The 23,627-nt window shown below is 49.3% G+C and overlaps 2 protein-coding genes across 2 annotated transcripts; one reads left to right on the forward strand and one right to left on the reverse strand.

Moving 5' to 3' along the window:
* The first annotated feature begins 10,480 nt into the window (after positions 1 to 10,480).
* Positions 10,481 to 13,288, forward strand: LOC123190019 (subtilisin-like protease SBT1.3). The gene has a single exon (XM_044602562.1). It carries the CDS (start codon positions 10,706 to 10,708, stop codon positions 13,037 to 13,039), a length of 2,334 nt encoding a protein of 777 aa, XP_044458497.1. The 5' UTR covers positions 10,481 to 10,705; the 3' UTR covers positions 13,040 to 13,288.
* Positions 13,210 to 17,555, reverse strand: LOC123190020 (copper chaperone for superoxide dismutase, chloroplastic). Its single transcript, XM_044602563.1, has 6 exons — positions 17,247 to 17,555; positions 17,129 to 17,152; positions 15,770 to 15,842; positions 15,536 to 15,670; positions 14,939 to 15,159; positions 13,210 to 13,591 (listed from the first exon to the last, which is right to left on the reverse strand). The coding sequence occupies exons 1-6, from the start codon at positions 17,490 to 17,492 to the stop codon at positions 13,355 to 13,357; spliced, it is 936 nt and encodes a 311-aa protein (XP_044458498.1). The 5' UTR covers positions 17,493 to 17,555; the 3' UTR covers positions 13,210 to 13,354.
* Positions 17,556 to 23,627: the final 6,072 nt, after the last annotated feature.

Below are 23,627 nucleotides of genomic sequence, written 5' to 3' on the forward strand. Positions count from 1 at the left end.
CTCATGAGCCACCAGAACCCTGAGCCTCGGGAGGCTCTGGGGGCTCGGGAGGTTCCCTGAAGACCGTCACCATCTCCTCTAGAACGGCGTGGTACCTGGCTTCCTGAGCTGCCAGGATACGTCGCATGTTGCGATGATAGGCCATCGCCACACTTGGCAAGCCAAAGGGCAAACGAACGTAGTTGTGCGGCGGGCCCTCGTAGCGGCCCACATGCGAAAGCCAGAAACGCTCCTGAGATGCGGCCCTATTGAGCCCTGGGACGTCGATGCGGACACGCAGCCCAGCATCCTCGCTAGGATGCGGAGCTGCGCCTTATGGGCGGCCGTCTCCGCGCATGGCTCTTGCTTCTTGTAGTTCCTGGGTGGTTTTGGTGATGAACTCCTGGGTGGTGGGCACTCCTTGCCCTGTGCTCTCCTGAGGGTCACGTGCCGCGAAGCACGCCTCCAAGTGGTGCGCAAGCGCCTTCCTCGTGAGGTTGGGAAGGTCTGAGGCCCTCTAGAAGAGAGCCCCCGAGCCCTGCCTGAGGAGGGCGCCAGGCGCGCCTTCCTATGCGATGGGGGGAGGCGTCCCTGGAGCAGGCACTGGTCCTGACGAGGCTCCTGTCACGACGCCATCCTCTTGAGGTCTTGCACGGCGTGGCTGCTTCTTTCTGGGGATGGCCTCCAGAGGGCCTTCATTTCTATTGTCGGGGTCGTCGATCGCTGCGACTTGAAAGGCACGCTCGAGGGAGCACACCGCATCCCTCTCTTCACACGAGACCGTGATGACTCCTCCGCTTCCTGGCATCTTGAGAACGTTGTAGCCGTGATGAGTGACTGTCATGAACTTGGTCAGGGCCGGATACCCGAGGATGGCGTTGTACGGCAGGCGGATGTGCGCGAAGTCGAAGTCGATGAGCTCGGTGCGGTAGTTCTTGCACTCCCCGAAGGTGACAGGCAGGCGGACCTGCCCTATCGGTGTGGTGGAGCCGTCGGTCACTCCTGAGAAAGGCTTGGTGGGCTGGAGCTGTTCATAAGGCACTTGGAGGTTGTCGAACGTGTCGACGGACAAGACGTTGAGCCTTGCGCCGCCGTCGATGAGGGTCTTGGTGACCTGCACATTGCTGATGACTGGGGAACACAGCATAGGGAGGGCGCCGACGATGGCCACGCACTTGAGATGATCTACCGAGTTGAAAGTCATGGCACATTGGAACCACCTGAGCGGGCGCGTGGCCTCGAGTTTGGGGAGCGCCGCATTCACCTCGCGAGCAAACTATTTGAAGATGCGCTAAGAGGCTGGGGCTTGGGCGCCGCCCAAGATGCAGGCGATCGCACGCGGCTCCTAGAAGCCCCCAGCCCCCTCGTCCTAGTGGTGGTCGTCGTTCCTTCTTGGTGGCGACAGCGGGGGAAGACCGGCGTTGCCCTGGGGGCGATCCTCACGCGGCGGGTCCCTCCAGGTGCCCTCGCGAGGTTGGTCCTGCCAGCGTTCCTCACGAGGCTGGTCGCGCCACTCCTGGCGCGGGCCACGGTCGTCCCAGCGTCCGCCTCCACGTCCTCCTCCGCGGCCGTAGCCCCGGTCGCTGCGCTCAGGGCGTCGACCGTAGCTTCCTTGTCGTATGGCTCTGAGCTCTTGACAGTAGCTGGTGTTGTGGGTGTTCAGGTTGTGGAAGGCGCAGAACGGCCGGCCGTTCTTGGATGACTCAGGCTGATCTCTGCGCCGCTTAATGTTGGGCTCCGCTGCAAGCACAACTACCTCCTTGCGCTTCACGTCCTTGGCCTTGGCCTTGTTCTCCTCCGCGCCCACGGCTGGCAGCTCAAGGAGAGAGAGGCGCCCCTCCTCAGCTCTTGCGCACTTGGTCGCCAGGTTGAACAGCTCCTGAGATGTGCAGAGCTCCTCGTGGATGGCGAGCTCTTCCTTCATCTTGACGTCGCGGACGCCGTCGGAAAACGCGGAGATGATGGCCTCGTCCGTGACCTTGGGGATCTTGAGGCGGGTGTTGTTGAAGCGCTGGATGTACTTCCGGAGGGTCTCTCCTGGTTGCTGCCTGATGCGGCGTAGATCACCCGCGGCCATAGGGCGGTCGCGAGTGCCCTGGAAGTTGGCGACGAAGCGGTCGCGCATCTTGTCCCAGGAGGAGATCGAGCCGTGCTGCAGATTCAGGAGCCAAGAGCGAGCTCCATCCTTGAGAGCCATGGGAAACCAGTTCGCCATGACCTTTTCGTCGCTGTTGGCCGCTTCGATGCTCAACTCATAGAGCTGCAGGAACTCCGTGGGGTCGGCGGTGCCGTCGTAGCGAGGAGGCAGATCCGGCTTGAACTTGCCCGGCCAGGCGACGCTGCGCAGTTCGAGCGTGAAGGCGCGGCAGCCGGCCGTGGTTGCCGGGGCCCACTTCGGAGGTGGAGTTTGGCCTTGATGAGGTGCGCGCTGTGCTGCTGCGAGCGGTGCGCGATCTTGACGAGGTGGCGCAGCGCAGGTGCAGCTTCTCGCGGCCACGGAATTTCTTGGCAGCTTCTCTCTTCGCGCACGGGCGCCGGGCGCGGCGGATCACGTCGCAGAGCCACGCGCCTTGGAGCCGTCTTGGGGCTGAAGTGGTGGAGGCACGTCATGAGCCCCGTCGCCCGCGGCTTGTTGAGGGGAAGGCAGAGAGAGGGACGGCACCGGAGAGCCCCCCGCGGCGCGGGCAAGCTCGGCGATGCGTTCGAGCCACTCCTTGTAGAGGTCATCGACGGGGCGGTAGCGCAAGAGCTCGTTCACCGCGAGGAGCGCGGCCCATGCCTCCACGGGAGCGCGGTGCGCGTAAGACGAAGAACCAGCATGGGTCAGTGATGGAGTGGCGGCGCGGCCGTCCTGCCACACCGAAGGATGCAGCAAGGACGCCTGCTGCTTGTTCCCCGCCGGGCCGGTGGCAGCATTGGCGGCGGGGGACAGAGAACGGCGATGTGGCCCGCCGACGGGAGCCGTCTGAGCGACGCAGGCGGTGAGGGCAGCCCGACGCTCAGCTCGAGCACGGCGTGCATCCGCCATGGAGACGACGGAGCGACGGAGCGATGAACTGATGGAAGGGAAGCTACGGCGCACCCCTACCTGGCGCGCCAAATGTCGGATGTGGGGCTCTGGCAAACCCTTAAGGTTCGAACACTGGGGTGCGTGCGAAGTCTTTCCTTCCTACCAATCTACGCCCTAGCTCACTAAGATCTCGCAGACGAACTCGACGAACTCGCAACACAGAAATACACGAGGTTTATACTGGTTTAGGCCACCGTTGTGGTGTAATACCCTACTCCAGTGTGGTAGTGGTGGATTGCCTTTAGGGCTGATGATGAACAGTACAAGGGAAGAACAACCTCCTGAGGTTGAGGTGTTCTTGTGTGTAGGCTCTCGATCGGGTTGGATCAAGCTAAGATGAGATGAGATGATCTCTCAGATCCCACACTACTATGGTGGCTAGCTCTACTTATATAGGCCCTGGTACTCTTCCCAAATATCGAGCGGGAAGGGAGCCAACAATGGCGGGCTAATTTGAAGGGGGACAGCTAGTACAAGCTATCCTGACAAAAGTGGTCTTCGTCCGCCAAAAGCTCTGGTGGTGACGCCGTCTTGGGCTCCGCGATGACCTCCGTCTTGCCGTCCTCTTGGTCTTGGTCTCGTTGCACCAATATAGCAATCTTTGCCTGATGCCTCGATACTCTCGCCTGCGCTGGCCTCCTTAGCACCAAACAGGAAACAAGGACGCTACGCCCGCCTGGCGCCCGCATGGTGTCGTGCGTCATGGCTCACGTCACGAGGGCCTCACGAGGTTCGCCCCGCCTTGATATCTCGCTCCTCGTGAGCCTGCCTGGCTAGGTACTCCAGAGGAGGTCTTGCGTCGTCCGCCTCGCAAGGCTTGGACCCTCGCGAGGGTCTTGGATTCTTTGCTGGTGAAGGTGGGCCGTACGGCATGCTGGCTTGGCCATGCCGTGAGCCGCAGGCAGGCAAGTCTGGGGACCCCCGTTCCCAGAACGCCGACAGTGGCCTCCCCCATCCCATGCGCTTACCCAAATCTGAATCCCACGATATCCGCGTGCAGCAAGGCAACCTGTCAAACGGAATATCTTTTCCATATCAGTACTCAAGACATCGCAGTAAAGTTCACTCGGCAGATTCAAGAATGGATCAAGGCGACTGAAAAGAAGTTGAGATCATCATGATTGTTCGCTTGGTTGCAATAAGTCACTCCCGAAGCATGAAAATTGAATCGGAGGAATTCTCAACTCCTTCTCCACTCAAGCCCCGAACCATTCAGGGGCTAATGATGAAGCTATGTACCTAGGGTAGGGTCATAGGCCTGACCTAAACGCCCTCCCCAAGGACATCACCCTAAAGCCAGAAGCATTCAAAGGGTACCATTATCCACTCGACCAGAGACATTCCACTTAGAAGAATCAATGCCACTCGACCGCCACAGAAAACACTCGACAAACAGAAGATCTAAAGTCACTCTACACAGCAACGGTCGGGCGTTTACACCACTAGTAGAAAAAGGACGTAATGTGAGACACATTAGTCCCGGTTTGATTTTGGCCCGGTACTAATGGTACCATTAGTGCCGGTTCGAATGACTATGCATTAATGTCGGTTCATGTTGAACCTTTAGTACCAGTTCGTGCCACGAACCGGTACTAAAGGGGTGGTGGCAGGCTGGCGTCAGGCCGGGGCCCCATGATCACCTTTAGTACCGGTTCGTGGCACAAACCGGTACTAAAGGGCTAACCTTTAGTACAGGTTCGTGCCATGAACCGGGACTAAAGGGGTCTGACCTATAGTCCCGGTTGGAGAAACAAACCGGGACTATAGGGCAATTTTCAAACTCTACCCCCCCCCCACCCCCGTGTATCGCCATTTCAGTTTTGAAAAAAATCAAAAGAAAATGATAAAAACTTCAAAAAATAAAATCCTTCCAAAGGTAGGTATATTACTACATCTACTAGTTAGGAAAATTTAAAAACTTAAATTTGGACATGTTTTGCAAAAAGTGTAGGGAAAATGTAAAACAGCTATAACTTTTGCATACGATGTCAGAAAAAAACGTATAATATATCAAAAAATTCAGCACGAAAATCCGCATTCGATTTTGACGGCCTACGGCCTATTTGCAATTTTTTAGAGTCCTCAAATTCCAAAAGAAAAAAAAGATATGCTCAAATTTCAGTTTTTTTAATTTTTGGTCAAATCTGGTCAAACTACTTATTCAAGAATTATTAATGTTACTACATAATTATTCAAGAATATTAGTGTTACTAAATAATTATTTCAATTTTTTGAATTTTGGTCAAATCTGGTCAAACTATGGTCAAACTTATTCAAGAAATATTAGTGTTACTAAATAATTACTGTTTTTTCAGAATAATAGTTTCAAACTCAAACGGTGAAACGTGTGACCTAATGCTCAAGCTAAACTGCTGAGGGTTAATAGGATTGACAGCTTACATTTGTCAGGAAAACAACAAGTGCAGACTTGGAAAGTAGGGCGAATAGAACTCCGAAGTTAAGTGTGCTCAGGCTGGGGGAGTGAGAGGATGGGTGACCGGCCGGGAAGTTAGACGATTTGGAATGATTGATCCACACTTGAGCAGTTAAGAGGAGTGATTAGAGACTAAATCATCAAATTCAGAAAAATTAAAAATCGAAAAAACATCAATTTTTTCCAAAATTTTCAAAAAAAAATCAAAAAAATACCTTTAGTACCGGTTGGTAACACCAACCGGTACTAAAGGTCTCCCATACCACGGCGCGAGCTCACGCCACGTGGTGGGCCCTTTAGCACCGGTTCGTGCTGAACCGGTACTAAAGGGGGGGCCTTTAGTGCCCACACTTTAGTGCCGGTTACCGAACCGGCACTAAAGGGCCTACGAACCAGCGCTATTGACCGGTTCTGCACTAGTGCACATAGACTTAATTATCATTTATAGCACTTTAATACATACGTTACCTGTAACGCTTAACGTGGGCTGGTTGGGGTCCTGACGCACTCTATATAAGCCACCCCCTCCTCTGGGGCAAGGGTTTGCATCTTTGTAAACTCACACACACATACAATCCAGTCGACCGCGTCAGGGCACCGAGACGTAGGGTTATTACTTCCTCCGCAAAGGGCCTGAACTCGTAAACTCGTGTGTACAACTACTCCATAGCTAGGATCTTGCCTCCTCATACCTACCCCCATTCTACTGTCAGTCTTAGATCCACGACAGTCAGTGCAGTTTTTTCCACGGTTTGGTAGTGGCCGCAATAACCTATTTTTTAAAACTAGGACCCAATAACCATGGGCTACATATTTACTGTAGTTACCATGGGCCTCCTACGGGCCGTAGAAACAATGGGCCTTCTATGGGTCGTAGCATCAATGGGCCTTCTACGTGTCGTATGATCGATAGGCCAAACATGGGCTAATAACATATCGCATTATGGGCCGTAAATGGGCTAGATTTGGAATCGTCCATTCATGGGCCGATAATAACGGGTCGTCGTTAATCGGTCGTATTTGATGACGCTATAAAAACGGCCCAACAGATTAACGGGCCGCAAACGGACCGATTGTAACCGTAGGCTGAATTTTGCCCACACAGAAAAGCCCAATAATGGGTCGTAAGTAAGCGAATGCTGGAAATGAGCCCAAGAATAAATGGGCCCTGAGAAGGCCGAAAGATAACACGGGTTGGAAACGGCCCAATGGAATAATGGGTCGTTAATGGGTATAAAGGGGTACACTGTTCATTGCGGGCCAGATTCACCACATGCCGTTAATGGGCCAAGAGTTACAAATGGCCTCATATAGGCTGAAAGACATCATGGGCCATACATGGGTCGGAAGTTACAACAGGCTGGAGTCATATTGGACGGCCTAGATGAAGCTACTGGGCTTAATTCCGATATGCCGTAACGGGCCTGAGTTAGCGGGCTGTAAATGGGCTATATACAAATAGGCCGTTAACAAGCTTTCCGTGGGCCGGCCCGTTACCTTTTGACCAAGTCAAACGGGCCGGCCTTTTCACTGGAATGGGCCTTTGTTGGGTCGTGCCACGTGTCGATGTATCATAGGCGCCTCATGTCCAATGAATGGATGACATCTGTCCCAACGGTGAGCCAACACGTGTTTCCTCCGGCCAATGAGAATTTTACACATGGAAAATCCTCATTGGTTCGGGCTGTTAGCGGGTTATCGGATCCAAAACCGGACCCGATAGCTTAACGGCAACCCGTTACGGTGGATGCCATGTGTCGGTCACCCTGAAAGCACTTGCATGACGCGCGATTTTTCATCATGGAAGTGGACACTTCCATGATGATGATTTTGGTAATGTCATGGAACACTTCTACGATAGCACATGTATGACTATCTTGATTCTGTCACAAAATCGCCATGGATGTACATGCATGACAGAAAACATGACCTACTGTGACAAACACATATCATCACGGAAGTGTCTTTTTTTTGTAGTGATACCTAGTTCAATCTCGTTACCGGCAAGTCTCTTTACTCGTTTCGTAATGCATCATCCCGCAACTAACTCAGTAGTCACATTGCTTGCAAGGCTTATAGTGATGTGCATTACCGAGAGGGCCCACAGATACCTCTCCGATAGTCAGAGTAACAAATCCTAATCTCGATCTATTCCAACTCAACAAACACCATCGGAGACACCTGTGGAGCATCTTTATAATCACCCAGATACGTTGTGACGTTTGATAGCACACAAAGTGTTACTCCGGTATTCGGGAGTTGTATGATCTCATAGTCAGAGGAATATGTATAAGTCATGAAGAAAGCAATAGCAATAAAACTAAACGATCATAATGCTAAGCTAACGGATGGGTCTTGTCCATCACATCATTTTCTAATGATTTGATCCCGTTTATCAAATGACAACACATGTCTATGGTCAGCAAACTTAACCATCTTTGATTAATGAGCTAGTCAAGTAGAGGCATACTAGGGACACTCTGTTTGTCTATGTATTCACACATGTACTAAGTTTCCGGTTAAGACAATTCTAGCATGAATAATAAACATTTATCATGATATAAGGAAATATAAATAACAACTTTATTATTGCCTCTAGGGCATATTTCCTTCAGGCTTTACATATTTGCAACAACAAGATCAAACAAAGTTTGTAAAAGTTTTTCTTTATCATTTTCAATTTGTCAACTGAATTGCTTGAGGACAAGCAAAGATTTAACCTTGGGGGAGTTGATACGTCTCCATCGTATCTACTTTACCAAACTCTTTTGCCCTTGTTTTGGACTCTAATTTGCATGATTTGAATGGAACTAACCCGGACTGACGTTGTTCTCAGCAGAACTGCCATAGTGTTATTTTTATGCAGAATAAAAAGTTCTCAGAATGACCTGAAACTTCACGGAGATAACTTTTGGAATTAATAAATAATATTGGTGAAATAATCAACAGCAGGGGGCCCACACCCTAGCCACAAGGGTGGGGGGCGCGCCCTTCGACCTTGTGGGCCCTCTGGACCTCCACCGACCTCAACTCCAACTCCATATATTCACGTTCGGGGAGAAAAAAATCAGAGAGAAGAATTCATCGTGTTTTATAATACGGAGCCGCCGCCAAGCCATGTTCTTCCTCGGGAGGGCAGATCTAGGGTCCTTTTTGGGCTCGGGAGAGGGGAATTCGTCGCCATCGTCATCATCAACCATCCTCCATCACCAATTTCATGATGCTCACCGATGTGTGTGAGTAATTCCATCGTAGGCTTGCTGGACCATGATGGGTTGGATGAGATTTACCATGTAATCGAGTCAGTTTTGTTAGGGTTTGATCCCTAGTGTCCACTATGTTCTAAGATTGATGTTGCTATGACTTTGCTATGCCTAATGCTTGTCAGTAGGGCCTGAGTGCCATGATTTCAGATTTGAACCTATTATGTTTTCATGAATATATTTGTGTTCTTGATCCGATATTGCAAGTTATAGTCACCTACTACGTGTTATGATCCGGCAACCCCGGAGTGACAATAATTGGGACCACTCCCGGTGATGACCGTAGTTTGAGGAGTTCATGTATTCACTAAGTGTTAATGCTTTGGTCTCGTACTCTATTAAAATGAGGCCTTAATATCCTTTAATTTCCAATAGGACCCCGCTGCCACGGGAGGGTAGGACAAAAGATGTCATGCAAGTTCTTTTCTTTAAGCACGTATGACTATATTCGGAATACATGCCTACATTATATTGATGAATTGGAGCTAGTTCTGTGTCACCCTATGTTATGACTGTTACATGATGAACCGCATCCGGCATTAGTCGCCTTGGCGGCGATGTGGAGGCGGAGCTAGAGAGCGCCAAGGCAGAACTGGAGACGATGAAGTTTCAGTTCTCGGGGCTGATGGCCGGACACGGGGAAAGGGCGTCGACGACCATTTAGACCTAGCTGGACGAGCTCTGCTTAGCTGATGTAAATGTAATGAAATCTGTCATGTTTATATGCAATCCGGCCGTGTTTGAACGATTTCATCTGGTTAGTTTGAGTTGGTGTCAAAACGTATGTAGTTAGCGTTGGATGACGTCCTTGTGTATCCGTGTCTGCGGACTAGTCCCACTTGTCCATGAACGGATGCGGGAGAAAATTTGCGGGTTATAGTTGCCCTTACTTTGTGTTTGGAGAACGATTGTAAACATTCTGTTATAATGAAAGTGTTTTGAGATGAAAAAAAAAAGAGCATGGAAGATGGAACCATAGATAATCAACTTCCTGTTTTTTTAGGCAAGATATATTAACTCCTGTGACGTGTGCAATCTAAGGCACACCTCAATCCTGTTGTGTACTCCTGCCAGATTTTCATGTGACACTACGATCCAGTGTCCATCATCCAATAATTTATGGCCCGTACCGTCAAGTCAGCAGTACTTCTTCATCCGACGCTCCCGATGAAACTTTTACATACTCCATGAGCCATGCTGCCATGGAGCCCTCCTCCCTCATGATGATACAGCTGGGCGAGGCCAGGAGTTGTCTCCTTTCTTTCTTGTGATAGCAGCGCAGCTCTCACGTACACGTCCCAGATTACCCTAATCATCGTACAATCCATTTCCATTCCATCCAAAACCGTACGGCACAGCCTCGCATCCCTTTCCTTGAAGGAGGCTGTGTCATTGTCAATCTCCCATCACCAAATTTCCCCCTCAGCACAAAGCACACAGCGCCACTGCCTGCCGTTACCAGTGGCGCCATAAAGACGTGGCACATGAATGCAACCGTCCGCTGAGACGAATCAATGCGCTAACTCTACTGCCCGTTGCCGCTGGCAGGTAGTAAGTAGATCCGCCGCGTTAATGTCCTCCTCTGAGGAACAGAGAGACGCCTTGCAGCTGGAGCAGAGGAACAAGACACGGGCGTCAAGGCTCAAGGGGCCCCTCCTGAAATATCTCCGAGAAATGAAAGAAGAATGTGGTGTGTGACAAGCAAAGCAAAGCAAACCTACTCCAACAGCTCTCCTCGCGGGGTCACCGCGCAGCCGAATGAATTCGCTTCAATGCGGCCAGAAGCGGCCACCGTATTTTATTACCGCTCCTCAGTCTCACTGTTCAGCGGTTCAACTCCCTGCTCCTCTTCAACTCCCCCACAGCTCACCACCCCGTGGGCTGCTGGAGCGTTCATAAGCAGCAAGCAGAGCTCTCCACACTCACTCCCCTCTCGCTTCTCACCCTCGCCTCTTCGCCATGGATCCTCGCGGCGCGAGATGGACGGCTCCGTCGCTGTGCATGGCGCTCGTGCTTCTCCAAGCGAGCATTTCTGCCTGCGCGGGAGCCCCCAAGACTTACATTGTTCAGATGGCCGCGTCGGAGAAGCCCAGCTCGTTCGATTTTCACCACGAGTGGTACGCCTCCACGGTCAAGTCCGTGAGCTCTGCGCAGGTTGAAGCTGAGGAGGAAGATGGTGCTTATGCGAGGATCGTCTACAACTACGAGACGGCCTTCCATGGCTTCGCGGCGCGGCTCGACGAGGACGAGGCCGAGCGGATGGCCGAGGCGGCCGGCGTGCTGGCCGTGCTCCCGGAGACGGTCCTGCAGCTGCACACCACCAGGAGCCCCGACTTCCTGGGCATCGGCCCGGAGGTCAGCAACAGAATCTGGGCCGCCGGCCTCGCCGACCACGACGTCGTCGTCGGCGTGCTCGACACCGGCATATGGCCCGAGAGCCCCAGCTTCAGCGACAAGGGGCTCGGCCCCGTGCCGGCCAAGTGGAAAGGCCTGTGCCAGACCGGCCGCGGCTTCACCACGGCCGACTGCAACCGCAAGATCATCGGCGCGCGCATCTTCTACAACGGCTACGAGGCCTCCTCGGGCCCCATCAACGAGACCACCGAGCTCAAGTCCCCGCGCGACCAGGACGGCCACGGCACGCACACCGCCGCCACCGCCGCGGGCTCGCCCGTGCCGGACGCCGGCCTCTTCGGCTACGCGCGCGGCGTCGCCCGCGGCATGGCGCCCCGCGCCCGCGTCGCCGCGTACAAGGTGTGCTGGACCGGCGGCTGCTTCAGCTCCGACATCCTCGCGGCCGTCGACCGCGCCGTGTCGGACGGCGTCGACGTGCTCTCCATCTCCCTCGGCGGCGGGGCCTCCCCCTACTACCGCGACAGCCTGTCAATCGCGTCGTTTGGGGCCATGCAGATGGGCGTGTTCATCGCCTGCTCCGCCGGCAACGCCGGCCCGGACCCGATAAGCCTGACGAACCTGTCGCCGTGGATCACCACGGTGGGCGCGAGCACCATGGACCGTGACTTCCCGGCGACGGTGACGCTCGGCAACGGCGCCAACATCACCGGCGTCTCGCTTTACAAGGGCAGGAAGAACCTTTCGCCTCGGCAGCAGTATCCGGTGGTCTACATGGGCGGCAACTCGAGCGTCCCGAACCCCAGGTCCATGTGCCTCGAGGGGACACTGGAGCCCAACGCCGTCGCCGGAAAGATCGTGATATGCGACCGCGGCATCAGTCCTCGGGTGCAGAAGGGCCAGGTTGTCAAGGAAGCGGGAGGCATCGGCATGATCCTCGCCAACACCGCAGCAAACGGCGAGGAGCTCGTCGCCGACAGCCACCTCCTGCCAGCCGTGGCCGTTGGGGAGTCCGAAGGCGTGGCGGCAAAGAAGTACACCAGGACCGCCCCAAAGCCGACGGCGACACTCAGCTTCGCCGGAACCAAGCTCGGGATCCGGCCGTCGCCGGTGGTCGCCGCGTTCTCCTCCCGGGGCCCAAACTACCTGACTCTGGAGATCCTCAAGCCGGACCTCATCGCGCCCGGCGTGAACATCCTGGCCGCATGGAGCGGCGACGCCAGCCCGTCGAGCCTGGCCAGTGACCGCCGCCGCGTCGGGTTCAACATCCTGTCGGGGACGTCCATGTCGTGCCCGCACGTCGCCGGCGTGGCCGCGCTGCTCAAGGCAAGCCACCCGGACTGGAGCCCAGCGCAGATCAAGTCGGCGCTGATGACCACCGCCTACGTCCACGACAACACCTACCGCGTGCTCAAGGACGCGGCGACCGGCGACGCGTCCACGCCGTTCGAGCACGGGGCCGGCCACATACACCCGGTGCGAGCGCTCAACCCGGGCCTGGTCTACGACATTGGGCAGAACGAGTACCTGGAGTTCCTCTGCACGCAGAACCTGACGACGACGCAGCTCAAGGGCTTCACCAAGAACTCCAACATGACATGCAAGGGCAGCTTCAGCTCGCCCGGCGACCTCAACTACCCGGCAATCTCCGCCGTCTTCACCGATCAGCCGGCCACCCCGCTGACGGTGCGCCGCACCGTGACGAACGTCGGTCCTCCGTCGTCGACGTACCATGTCAAGGTCACAAAGTTCAAAGGCGCGGACGTCGTCGTCGAGCCGAGCACCCTGCACTTCAGCAGCGCAAACCAGAAGCTCGCCTACAAGGTTACAGTGAGGACCAAGGCCGCTCAGAAGACACCCGAGTACGGTGCCCTGTCATGGAGCGACGGCGTTCACGTAGTCCGGAGCCCTCTGGTCCTCACATGGCTGCCGCCGATGTGAGCTTTTCTCCTAGTACTGTACCGTTGTTCTGCATTAGTCAGAGGGTCTGGGAGCAGAAGCAGCTGTGCCCTGGCCCCTTGGTAAGCGAGGTTGATGAATCAATTGCGTAGCAGCAGGCAGCAGCACAGGAGTAGCACTTGCCGGAAGAAAGATGTTGTGAGGCTCCAATCTTCAACTCAAAACAAGCTTTTATTCCACAAATGTATTCACGCTTATTCCAAATGTTCAGTAAATGGTTGATTGTTTCTACATAACTTGTGTGTGTACAACATATTGGGGTCACCCGGCTTTGCGGAAAACTCCATCACGGCGAATTTAGCTCGATTCCCAAATGGTGACACCATCGCATGTGCAGAGTTTCTTGTAGTTCTCCCCAACACCCGCACTTCTCGCGACAACGGCAGCTGCAATGCCTGGGTCTGATCTGTCCTCGGTTGCATACAGCGCAATAGAGCGACCGATCAAGTCGACAACTTTCAGTTTCTCTTTTGATCCTGAAAACTGGGCTTCTCCATTCTCTCCAGCTTCTAGTGTTCCCAGGTCACCAAGGGGCTGTTTCAGAAAAAATGCATGTCATCTTAACTTGCTGCTGAACCTCTATTGTTCAAAACAACAGTACTGTCGAAATCAATGTTAAGTGAAGGTGGTCTTTCAGTTTTACCAACGATTCTAGAGAACAATTTAAAGGATCGAACACCTGGGCAAAAACAGGATGGTTACTGCCCACCAGTGCTCAAATTCATCAAATCTCAGCTACACATACTCTGGCCTTCACTTTGCAATCAACTGTCATTTTCACCAGATGTATGTGCACTGTAAAATCATACAGCAGATCTAACGAAAGAAGTGAGGTGAGCTACAGTTGTTCAATTCTGGTCTGTTATGTTCTGACAGCACATGTGCTACAGCATATATACAGAAGAAGGCAGGAACGCCAGTGTGTCAATATTTGCAGCCATTTAGTTTGGTGAATCTGGTCATTGTATTGAAGATGCAATGAATGCTTTCTGCATACTAGATCAAAGGACCTGTAAAAGGAAGAGGTGATTTTGGCCGTGGAGCCCAAGTGGGCCTGTAAAAGGAAACATAACAGATCTAGTCTAGCGATAGGTGATTTTGGCTCCAGAGCCCAAGTGATCACTTTAGTAAACAAAAGTGATACAGGTTTCAAAAGAATCGCAACCAAAAAAAATCATGTGGAATACACTACGAATCTGCAGATTTTCATGGGAAAGTGCTTTCATTTGTGAGTTGCACAAAACAAAAAGTGGAGCTGGATAGTGTTGCTGCTGTTTGCTGTTTTAGATCAGCACATTTATCTTGTTTGTGCAACCCGAAGTTGAAAAGATTTTTCAATAAATTATTTCCAGACTCATACTGCATTACTATAGCAGGATGGTATACAAACTGACCAAATATGAAGAGCTGCATTACAACTGCAAAACAATATGCCTTACAATGAGAAACAAAATCAGTTTGTTCAATTGTCTGGCGTATTAATAAACATTTTGAAAATAGACACCAGGGACCATATAGGAAACAGAGATAGACAGCGCAGTGTGAAAAAAATACAGTATACAACTGTGCCGAACTATGACCTACAAGATTTTATTTTGTTGAAAGCGATTGCATGAGATATGGGATACAACTGTCAGAGAAGACGTAATGTGGATGTAAGAAGCTATGGACACCACTATCTTCTCTGAGAACGCATGACTTTCTAAATTGTAATACTACAATATCATAAAGAATCGACCCCAAGGGTTAGCTTTCTGTTATAATCTTTTACTTTGGAAGTTAAAATAACAGGTGAGGACCCCAAGGCATATCCATTTATCCCATGTTATCATAGGTGCATAATTTATCAACCGCTGCACTGACTAAGCGTTGGAATATTACCTTATCAGACAGATAATCCTGTGGATTGTATACTTTGCCAGTACTTTCTGCACCTTTTGTCAAATCCCCAAATTCATTTATTGACCATCCATGTTTACCAGGTGATAGACCACTAAAAGTAGCCTCAACTCTAGCCAATTCCATGTTAACTTGGGCTAGACGAACAACACCAAATATAACTGGCCCTTTGAACTCAGCCACGGCAGCAGAAACTAGGAAATCTGCAAATGTTAAGGCAAACAATTAGTTCTCATATAGAGCAGATGTGCAGAACACAAACTAAACATGCCAGCAATCAGAAGATAGATCTATGATAGCATTTGCCAACACAAAAGTTGAATTAATGCTTTGCCAGATAACAGAATGAGTTCAGCAGGGCATGTTGCAGCTTAAAAGCATAGAAGCTATTTAAGGACCAAAGCTAAAAATGGCTACACAGTCGTAGGAATGAAAGTCTAGTATAAAAATTCAAAAGGCACTGATTTCTACACTCCACGACAGAGCATTAGAGATTTTACATTAATATCTCTGTTAGTAGGCTGATATGAAAGACTTTAGAGGGGAAATCATGCTAATAATAAAGAAATTAACACAAACCATCTGGGTTCCCTTGCCCAATCAGACGTGCATCTCGTCCTGTTTGATGCAGAGCATCCAACATTATCTTCACTGGGAGAGACCCACGAACTCTAACTACCTGGTTATTCAAATCCACTTCGATGTTTTGTATTCCTGTAGTAAGAGGCAGTCTTTAAAACCAACAGGAAATAGTTGAAAGAAAAGGCACGCACAAACGGTTATATACAACATAGAGCACTAAGAAATTTGTACCTTCAAGTGTTTGAAGCCTGTTTTTCACTGCTGTGACACAGCCCTCACATTTCATGTCCACCATGAATTCGGTCTTCGGCCATACAAAAAGATACTGTTAAATAATTGTTTGCACTGAGAAATCCAACGACATCTCAAAGAAATGTGCAGCCCTCCTTAATTTTCCCTTGGTAAATATAAGGAAGCATGTTGCTAAAGTGAAGTATAGTTTCAGGGAGACCACTTTAATATTAGTTCCAAAAGAATAACTTCTGTAGTTTTATCTTGAGTGAGTTTCCGAACAGTACAACTAATTTCCTAAGTCTAACCTCAAACACATGAGTCTTATTAAAACAAAACAACCCCACTTTTGTGAGGAAAAACAACCCCATGTAACAGCAATTTTTCAGACAATGCACCTTATTTCCTGAATTACGGAATCTTCCTAAAAACATTGATCTTCACAAATATGGTGTAGCAGTATAGCACCTCGTCTCAAGAAATTCAAAACGGAAACCCTGGGGATGGGGTTCTGGATAGTTTGTATGTCCAGTTTGAGAATCATCATATCATCATTTGCTGCATTTTGTTAAGTGGGTCAAAACTTATTATATCCAATCTTTACAAGTCATGTACAGTTAACGGAATATTTATCCATTTAAAATGCCCCAACACTTTACCCAACTTTCTGTACTGAAAATTTAATCAGAGTAATGGCGTAAAGCCAAACTGATAAGTCTTTCTCAAAGTATTAGACTGAAAAACATATAGTTGGTATGAGAGAGAATAGCTCAATTGGGCATTTGGGCTCTTCCCCTGGTCCTTCGATATCTATAAATTAATTATCTAAGCTTTGGCAGATCATTTGGAGCAAGTTGTGAACAATGAAACAGAAGTGAACACAGCAGTTAGGGAGCAGTCCTTTTGATCACCTAATACATCAAACCTCCGCCGCAAGGAAAACCATTACATTCAACATGCTAATAAGTTATATTTTGACGCAAACACACTAATAGCTAAATCAATGCCTGATCTCTGTAACTCCCAATTTAGCCATGTATAAGCAGCCCCATGGAGAACTGCAAAGCACCAACCAATGACAGAAAACGATATACCCATGCAATAAAGCTAAACAACAGCAGCCATCGAACCAAACCTAATTGGGCATCGTTAGAAACAACGTAACCAGTTGACCAACTAATTTAAACCTAGAGCAATGTTCTTTTAACTGAATTGCCCACATATCAAGCACCAATTGAATCAGTTTCTTATCTCTCAATAACTAACAACGCCCTTCCAATTATCTTCCTTCCCTAGTAGAATCACAGCCAGACTAACAAGGAAAACAAAATGATGCCCTGAGTTGTCTGGGAAGCTTACCGTGAGCTCCGGAAGCGCGGTACCCTGCAAAACACGAGGAAGCAGGCATAAGACCAAAAGGCTCAAGACCCTAGGCGAGGCAAGCGCATACGGAGATCGAAAAAGGACGCGGCCCAACCTTGTCGGGGGCAGAGAGATCGGCGGTGGCGGCGGCGGCCATCGGAGGGGCGGCGGTCGGCGCGCGCACGGGGGCAGAGGAGGACGAGGAGGCGGCGAACGCGGAGAGGGAGGGAGGCAGGGGGAAGCGGAGCCTGGAGGAGGGGGAGCGGGAGGGGGAGGAGGAGGAGGAGGAGAGGGCGGCCGCGGCGACGGCTGCTGCTGGCACGGCGGATGCGGCGGTGAAGGCCCGGAGGAAGCCCACCATTTTGTGCCTCTGCCTTTTGTACTCTCCAAGTCTTCGCTTCCACAGCTCCGGTTTGGATTGAGAACCTTCTTTCTTTTCGCAAGTTGAGTAAAATACACCCACAGTACCTGCACTCTCCGTATAAAATCACTTTGGTCACTGTACTCTGGCAACTGCAAATTACGGTCATTATGCTAACGTTGCTTGCTCACCATACGGTCACTTGCGCCCGAAACGTACGTATTTGCACAGCTGGCATACGATTTTTGCAATTACACCCTCCCCTATCCCTCTTCCCCTTCCCCTCCCACTCGTTCCCCATTCCACATCCCGAGAAATCCCTAGCTCGCAAGTCGCGGCCGCCGTCTCAGCCGCGCGTCGTCGCCATCCGCGCCCACCCTCGCTCGCTGCCCCGCCCCCACTCCACCACCTGCCTCCCCTCCCGCACGCAGCCGGAGTCGGCACGCAGGATATCCAGCGCGAGCTTGTCCTCCGCTACGAGCTTGTCGACGACGACCATGTCCAGCGCGAGCTCGTCCGGGATAGGTGGCGGTGTTGCTGCTGTTGTGCTCCCTCTAATCAAGTGCCCTGACTGCAGTCAGACTGTGAGGCGATTCTTCTCGCAGACCCCGGCGCATACGAACATCTTCTTCTACAAATGCATGAACCATAATGTGAGTGATTTCTGGCATCTTCTGCAAATACATTTGTGTTGTTGTCTGAATTTGTTCATGGTTTTATATGCTTTTTTGAACAGCCAAAGAAAGGTGGTTGTGATTTCTGGCACTGGGAGCTATCATATGTTCTGCATTTGGTGAAATATGGTCATTCGGGAAGGCATGAGCATCAAGCAGGGCAGGGGCATGGCCAACTCGCTGGGCAAGGGCATGGCCAACAACCTGGGCATCTTCTGGTGCAAGAGGAAGGGATTAAAGAGATGAGAAGATCAGTAGTTGCAGTAGGAAATGAGGTTGTGGTTGTCTTGAAAATGATAGTTGCTTTACTATTTGCACTTGTTGTGTTGTGTGGAGTTGCAGTGTTAAAAATGTGATCTTTGTGTGTTGGGGAATATGGATGTATCAAATGAGAGTATGATGAATGAATTTAACAAGATTGTTATTTTTGTGTTAATTATGATGCAATTTGTCAAGTGATGAATGAATATCGATGCCTTCGAGCAAAGTCGTGCCCAGAATATGGATGTACCAAATAATGCAATTTATCCCAAACAAACTTCTGTCTCGACTCCAACTTGCTTCATTACATATCAAGATTCAATACAGAAGCATTACAAAGTTGACATCCATACTCCACTTGGTAAGAGTAGAATGAAGATCAACTAAATGCTCCATCTGAGCAACATAGCCTAGATCTTCAACTATCCTTTCCAATTCAGACATGGTCAGTTTCGCAGACGGCACATAATCATACCAAGCAGTTTTTCCATTGCAGTAACTCCTGTAGCTACCTTGGCCAACAAAGAAACCACCATGATTTATGCCTAGACTGCACGGATAATCATAATTGTATTCCTCTGCAAAATAAAAAAACAGAGCAAAAACCCCTCTTTCATTTCAGAGCAACAAAGGAAAATCATTCATCTAGCCCTAACAATCACTGCAAAATCAGCAAACTAACCCTAACTACAAATCCCCTCTTTTATTTCAGAACAACAGAGGAAAATCGGCAAAACCCCCTCTTTTATTTCAGAGCAACAGAAGGAAATCGTTCATCTAACCCTAACAATCACTCAAAATCGAGACTCCTACAAAGAGATGCGAACCGAAGGGCGAAGGATTTGAGAGTGCTCACCGTATGCCGGCGTCCGTGCATGATCAGGTCGACGGAGGAAGGGCTTTGGCTCGCTGCTGCTTCCTCCAACATCCAGCGAGTCGAGGGCGTCTTTTGCTCCGGCCGACGAACCACCTCCGCCGGTCATGGTAGCCGCCGCGACGGGAAACCCTAGCGGACAAGCAACGCGACAGCGATCGCCTGGGCTCTCTCCGCTCCCCCTTTCCTCTCTTCTCTCTGTGCAGAAGTGGAACGAAGCCACGCGGCCGATGTTGAATGGGGAACGACTGAACGAGCTAGGGATTTGATGGTGGGAGGGGGAGGGGAAGAGGGATAGGGGAGGGTGTAATTGCAAAAATCGCATGCCAGCTGTGCAAATACGTACGTTTCGGGCGCAAGTGACCGTATGGTGAGCAAGCAACGTTAGCATAATGACCGTAATTTGCAGTTGCCAGAATACAGTGACCAAAGTGATTTTATATGGAGAGTACAGGTACTGTGGGTGTATTTTACTCTCGCAAGTTTTTCTGAACTTGACGGCTGTTCCAGTAGAATTCAGAACGCAGGTTGCGTTCCGTTTTGCTCGCTCCAGGCTCCAGCGGCCTCGGGAAACTTCCCGGGCTGGGCTGGGCTGGGACTGAAATCCGCAACGTGGGTGGCTAGGGCTGTCCACTGGTTCAGCATGCCCCCCGGCCCGGATATGGTTTAGTTGGGCCAGCTTGGGCTTTAAAATCAGTTGGTTTTGTAAGGAAAAGATTCCTCCTCAATTTAATCATTAAGGCCTCCTTTGGTTCATAGGGTAGGGAAATCATAGGAATAGAAAAGTCATAGGAAATGAGATGACATGCATCTCAAATCATATGAGTAGGAATAGGAAAGAAGATGTCCTTTGATTCATTTCATAGGATTTTTTCATTGAGTCTAGGCTAATATTTATTTTCCTATGAATCGTGAAGGATAGGAAGAATTCCTTCATAGGAATAGGATTCCATTCCTACAAACCAAAGTGTTCTAAAGGAATTTTTTCTACAAAAATCCTATCGTATGAAATTCCTACAAAAATCCTCCAAACCAACGAAGGCCTAAGATTTCTCAAAAAAAAAAGAGAGAATCATTCAGAGCTGTAAAGCCTTGGGCTCAAAGCCAAAGTGTACTGGAAGAAAATACAAGCTAGTCTGAGCTAGAGCAAATAAAATCAATGATAGGCATGATTTCGCCTTGCATAGTTGTATAAAGGACACGACAATGACACCAAGTTTGCTAACTTTTGGGAAGATGAATGAGAGTTACGAGAGAATAGTGGTGAGATTAGAAGTGGGTATAACTTTTTTTTCACAATCATTTGTTTGGTATTGAATGATACTAAGGTTTAACCATCTGAGGAGACATGTATTCTCTTGTTTGGTTAGTAATAAGTTCCATGTGAATCAATTCCCTCCAAGTTCCCACCACTTCACTGCTAATGAAATGGCGGAAGTTCGACTCTAAACTCCCACCCATTATCACTTGTAAGTTTCTAAACTATCTAAAACCACAAGTGACTTTACGTCTTGTAGCCTTGTAGCCCCTAAGTTTCCATTCCCTTCCTCTAATTAGATCCAACCAAAGATGTAAATACCAAAACTCGAGCATATATGTTAGGATCTCAGAGTGATAAAGGCGGTTCAGAGGCGAACGCAAGGCTTTCATTTCGTCTGCTCTCGTCATCGGGATTGCCCCCCCCCCCCAAACTTCAACGCCCTCGAGATACCGTGTGGATGTGAGGCATCGATCTGGGATTGGGTGGTGTAAAACAATAGGTTTTTGGTGCATAGAGGGAGGAGTTAGGATGGCAGTGGTGACCCTCCGCTAAATAGGTGCTCCCGACTTCGTCTTGGTTTCAGCAGTGGGTGGTTTTGCCATCGGCAGGGAGTAAGTGGAGGAGGGTCTTCCCCGACTGAATCTTCATTTTGACCTTTGTGATGTGTTTTTTTTGTGCCGCGAAGATTGTTCTTCCCCCTTTCAAATACTCCCTCCGTTTCGAATTACTTGTCTTGGATTTGTCTAGATACGGATGTATCTAGACTCATTTTAGTGCTAGATACCTCCGTATCTAGACAAATCTAAGACAAGTAATTCGTAACGGAGGGAGTAGTAGGGCAACGTGCTATGTAAAAAATACAAGCACAAGATCGAACCAAGATTACTATCAAGGTGCACATAATGAGTTCATACCATCGATAACCTATCAACCCAGTGGAGATGTTGACGATGTTGATGTAATCCTCTAACTCTCACAACAAGGTTATGCCTCCCAGCCGCGAGAGTTTCCCCTTGTGACGATCCGGCCAATCAAGCGTTGAAGACTACGACTTCTAATTAAGGTATTCGCGCATATCAAAGTAGCAACGCCGCAACACTTCATGGATGAGCACAAAGAGCAAAGAGGAAGAACTAGATCTAATCTATAGAGGGGAGAGGTGGCCAACTAGAGGGGAAAGGATCCAACCAATATGAGAGGGTCGGCCAAAGGCTCGGGTGCTTTCCTAGTGCACCCCTAGTCCCATATATAGGTGGCTAGGAGGAAGGGGTCAACCGACCCGCATGTATAGTGCTACTAGGACTCCGAGGGTTTGCTTGCTCCCCCCCCCCCCAGGCAAGAGGGGATTCACCGACTTAGGCCCCTTGGGTTGCCTTGCCCCAAGAAAGCAAGGGCGAGGGACAACAGGAATCTTGTAGAATCTTTCAGAGCCTTCGAGACCCTTTCGAAACCTTCCAACAATTTCTAGAACATTCCAGTACCTTTCGAAACTGAATATCACCAGGACACTCTAGGATCTCATGCAAGACTTCCGAGACCTTGCAAAACACTTATAAAACCCTTCTCGCCCATTCTCCGTTTAAATCATAGCATTCTGACATGTTGCTAAAACATTAAGCATGCGACCCTATAGATCTGGGCATGTGCGGCCATGTACAAAACACCTTCCAGTCAATAATTATTAGATCCAGACACCCATAATAATTTCCACATATCATCAAAGATCTTTACCGAGCAAACCTTGTATTATCACATACAATTCCTTTTGCTTCGCTATACGTTGCATAACCCGAGACAAGACTTTGACGGTTATCTCCGTGATCGACACTTTAGTCACTATACATAGTTATCCTTGTTATCTGTTTGTACTCTTTTCCCATTATCGGATTTCGGTATCCCCATGACTAACTCCTTAGTCACAATACCTGGTCAGGCGATGCTAGACATCGTAATACTAAGTGGGCCCAGAGGGTATCTCTCCATGTCGAAGGGGCCAATTCCAGTACTAAGATATCTAGCACCACAACACACTTCCTCGTGTTCCCGAAAGTTGTGTTGTCTTAGGTCTTTTTTCTTCTTCTTATCAGTACATTACTTTAGCCCCTATTGACTCAAGGCGCAAAAAGAGAAGGTGACACTTCAGGATCCTCCAAGAAGTCAACATTTTAGATGGCATCAACATCCAAGGCAACTGTTATCGCTGTAGTAGAAGTGGTGGCATGTCAGAACCTGGATTCTAGTGATATGTACAACTGCTAGTGATGTCTCCAAACATGACACATAACTTCTCTTCATTGTGACGTTCATACTTCTTGAACTAGCTACGACCTTTAAGGTCATGTCATACATTAAAATAAAACATTAGTATTAATAGAAGCGATATGAATTCGTCAAAAGATATGCAAAACATAAACACTACAACTCACAAATGTCTCCTTTTTTCACTACTCATGATCATGTTTATAGTGTTGAACTCAACGCCACATCCCCATCCGGTATCATCAACTTGAGCTTCTTAAATATGTTGTAATCGATTTTCAACTTGTCCCATTTGTTTTTGAATTGGAAATGCTTGTATTCCTGTATGTTCTCACTTTGAACTGAATTGCCACATTGCCAAATGCATTGGGGGTAAGTGTTTGGCCTATTATCGGTCCACACTTGTACGTCGGTAACTCGGTAAGACTCATAGTGTTCTCATCAGTTGATTATGCATCCACTTATGTGTAAAAATCATGTAAGTGTTCTCGTATACATAAAAAAATGTGCACATCTCAAACCTAAACAAATGCTCACATAATAGAAGAGACATCCTACACACATAGCAGTTTTATGAACATAACAAAATTATACATGATATAATAAACATAGACATAGCAGCTTTATGTTGTTGTTGTCATATACATAGAAGTACATTTGCTACATTGTTGTTGTCATATACATAGACATATATTTGCTACGTTGTTGTTGTTGTTGTTGTATGCATAGCAATATATGTACTAGTTCTTGTTGTCATATACACATGGTAGGATAGAACGTGTACTAGCATAAATATCACCACATCC

This window comes from Triticum aestivum, chromosome 2A (genome assembly GCF_018294505.1).
Source record: "Triticum aestivum cultivar Chinese Spring chromosome 2A, IWGSC CS RefSeq v2.1, whole genome shotgun sequence".
In the NCBI taxonomy this organism is placed as follows: domain Eukaryota; kingdom Viridiplantae; phylum Streptophyta; class Magnoliopsida; order Poales; family Poaceae; genus Triticum; species Triticum aestivum.

What these genes read in the sequence shown, in the direction of transcription:
- LOC123190020 (XM_044602563.1), bottom strand. Translation starts at nt 17,492, where the DNA reads ATGGTGGGCTTCCTCCGGGCCTTCACCGCCGCATCCGCCGTGCCAGCA. An exon ending in ATCTCTCTGCCCCCGACAAG is followed by an intron (nt 17,153 to 17,246) that starts GTTGGGCCGCGT and finishes CGTGTTTTGCAG; the next exon opens with GGTACCGCGCTTCCGGAGCT. An exon ending in CAGGCTTCAAACACTTGAAG is followed by an intron (nt 15,671 to 15,769) that starts GTACAAATTTCT and finishes CTCTTACTACAG; the next exon opens with GAATACAAAACATCGAAGTG.
- LOC123190019 (XM_044602562.1), top strand. Translation starts at nt 10,706, where the DNA reads ATGGATCCTCGCGGCGCGAGATGGACGGCTCCGTCGCTGTGCATGGCG.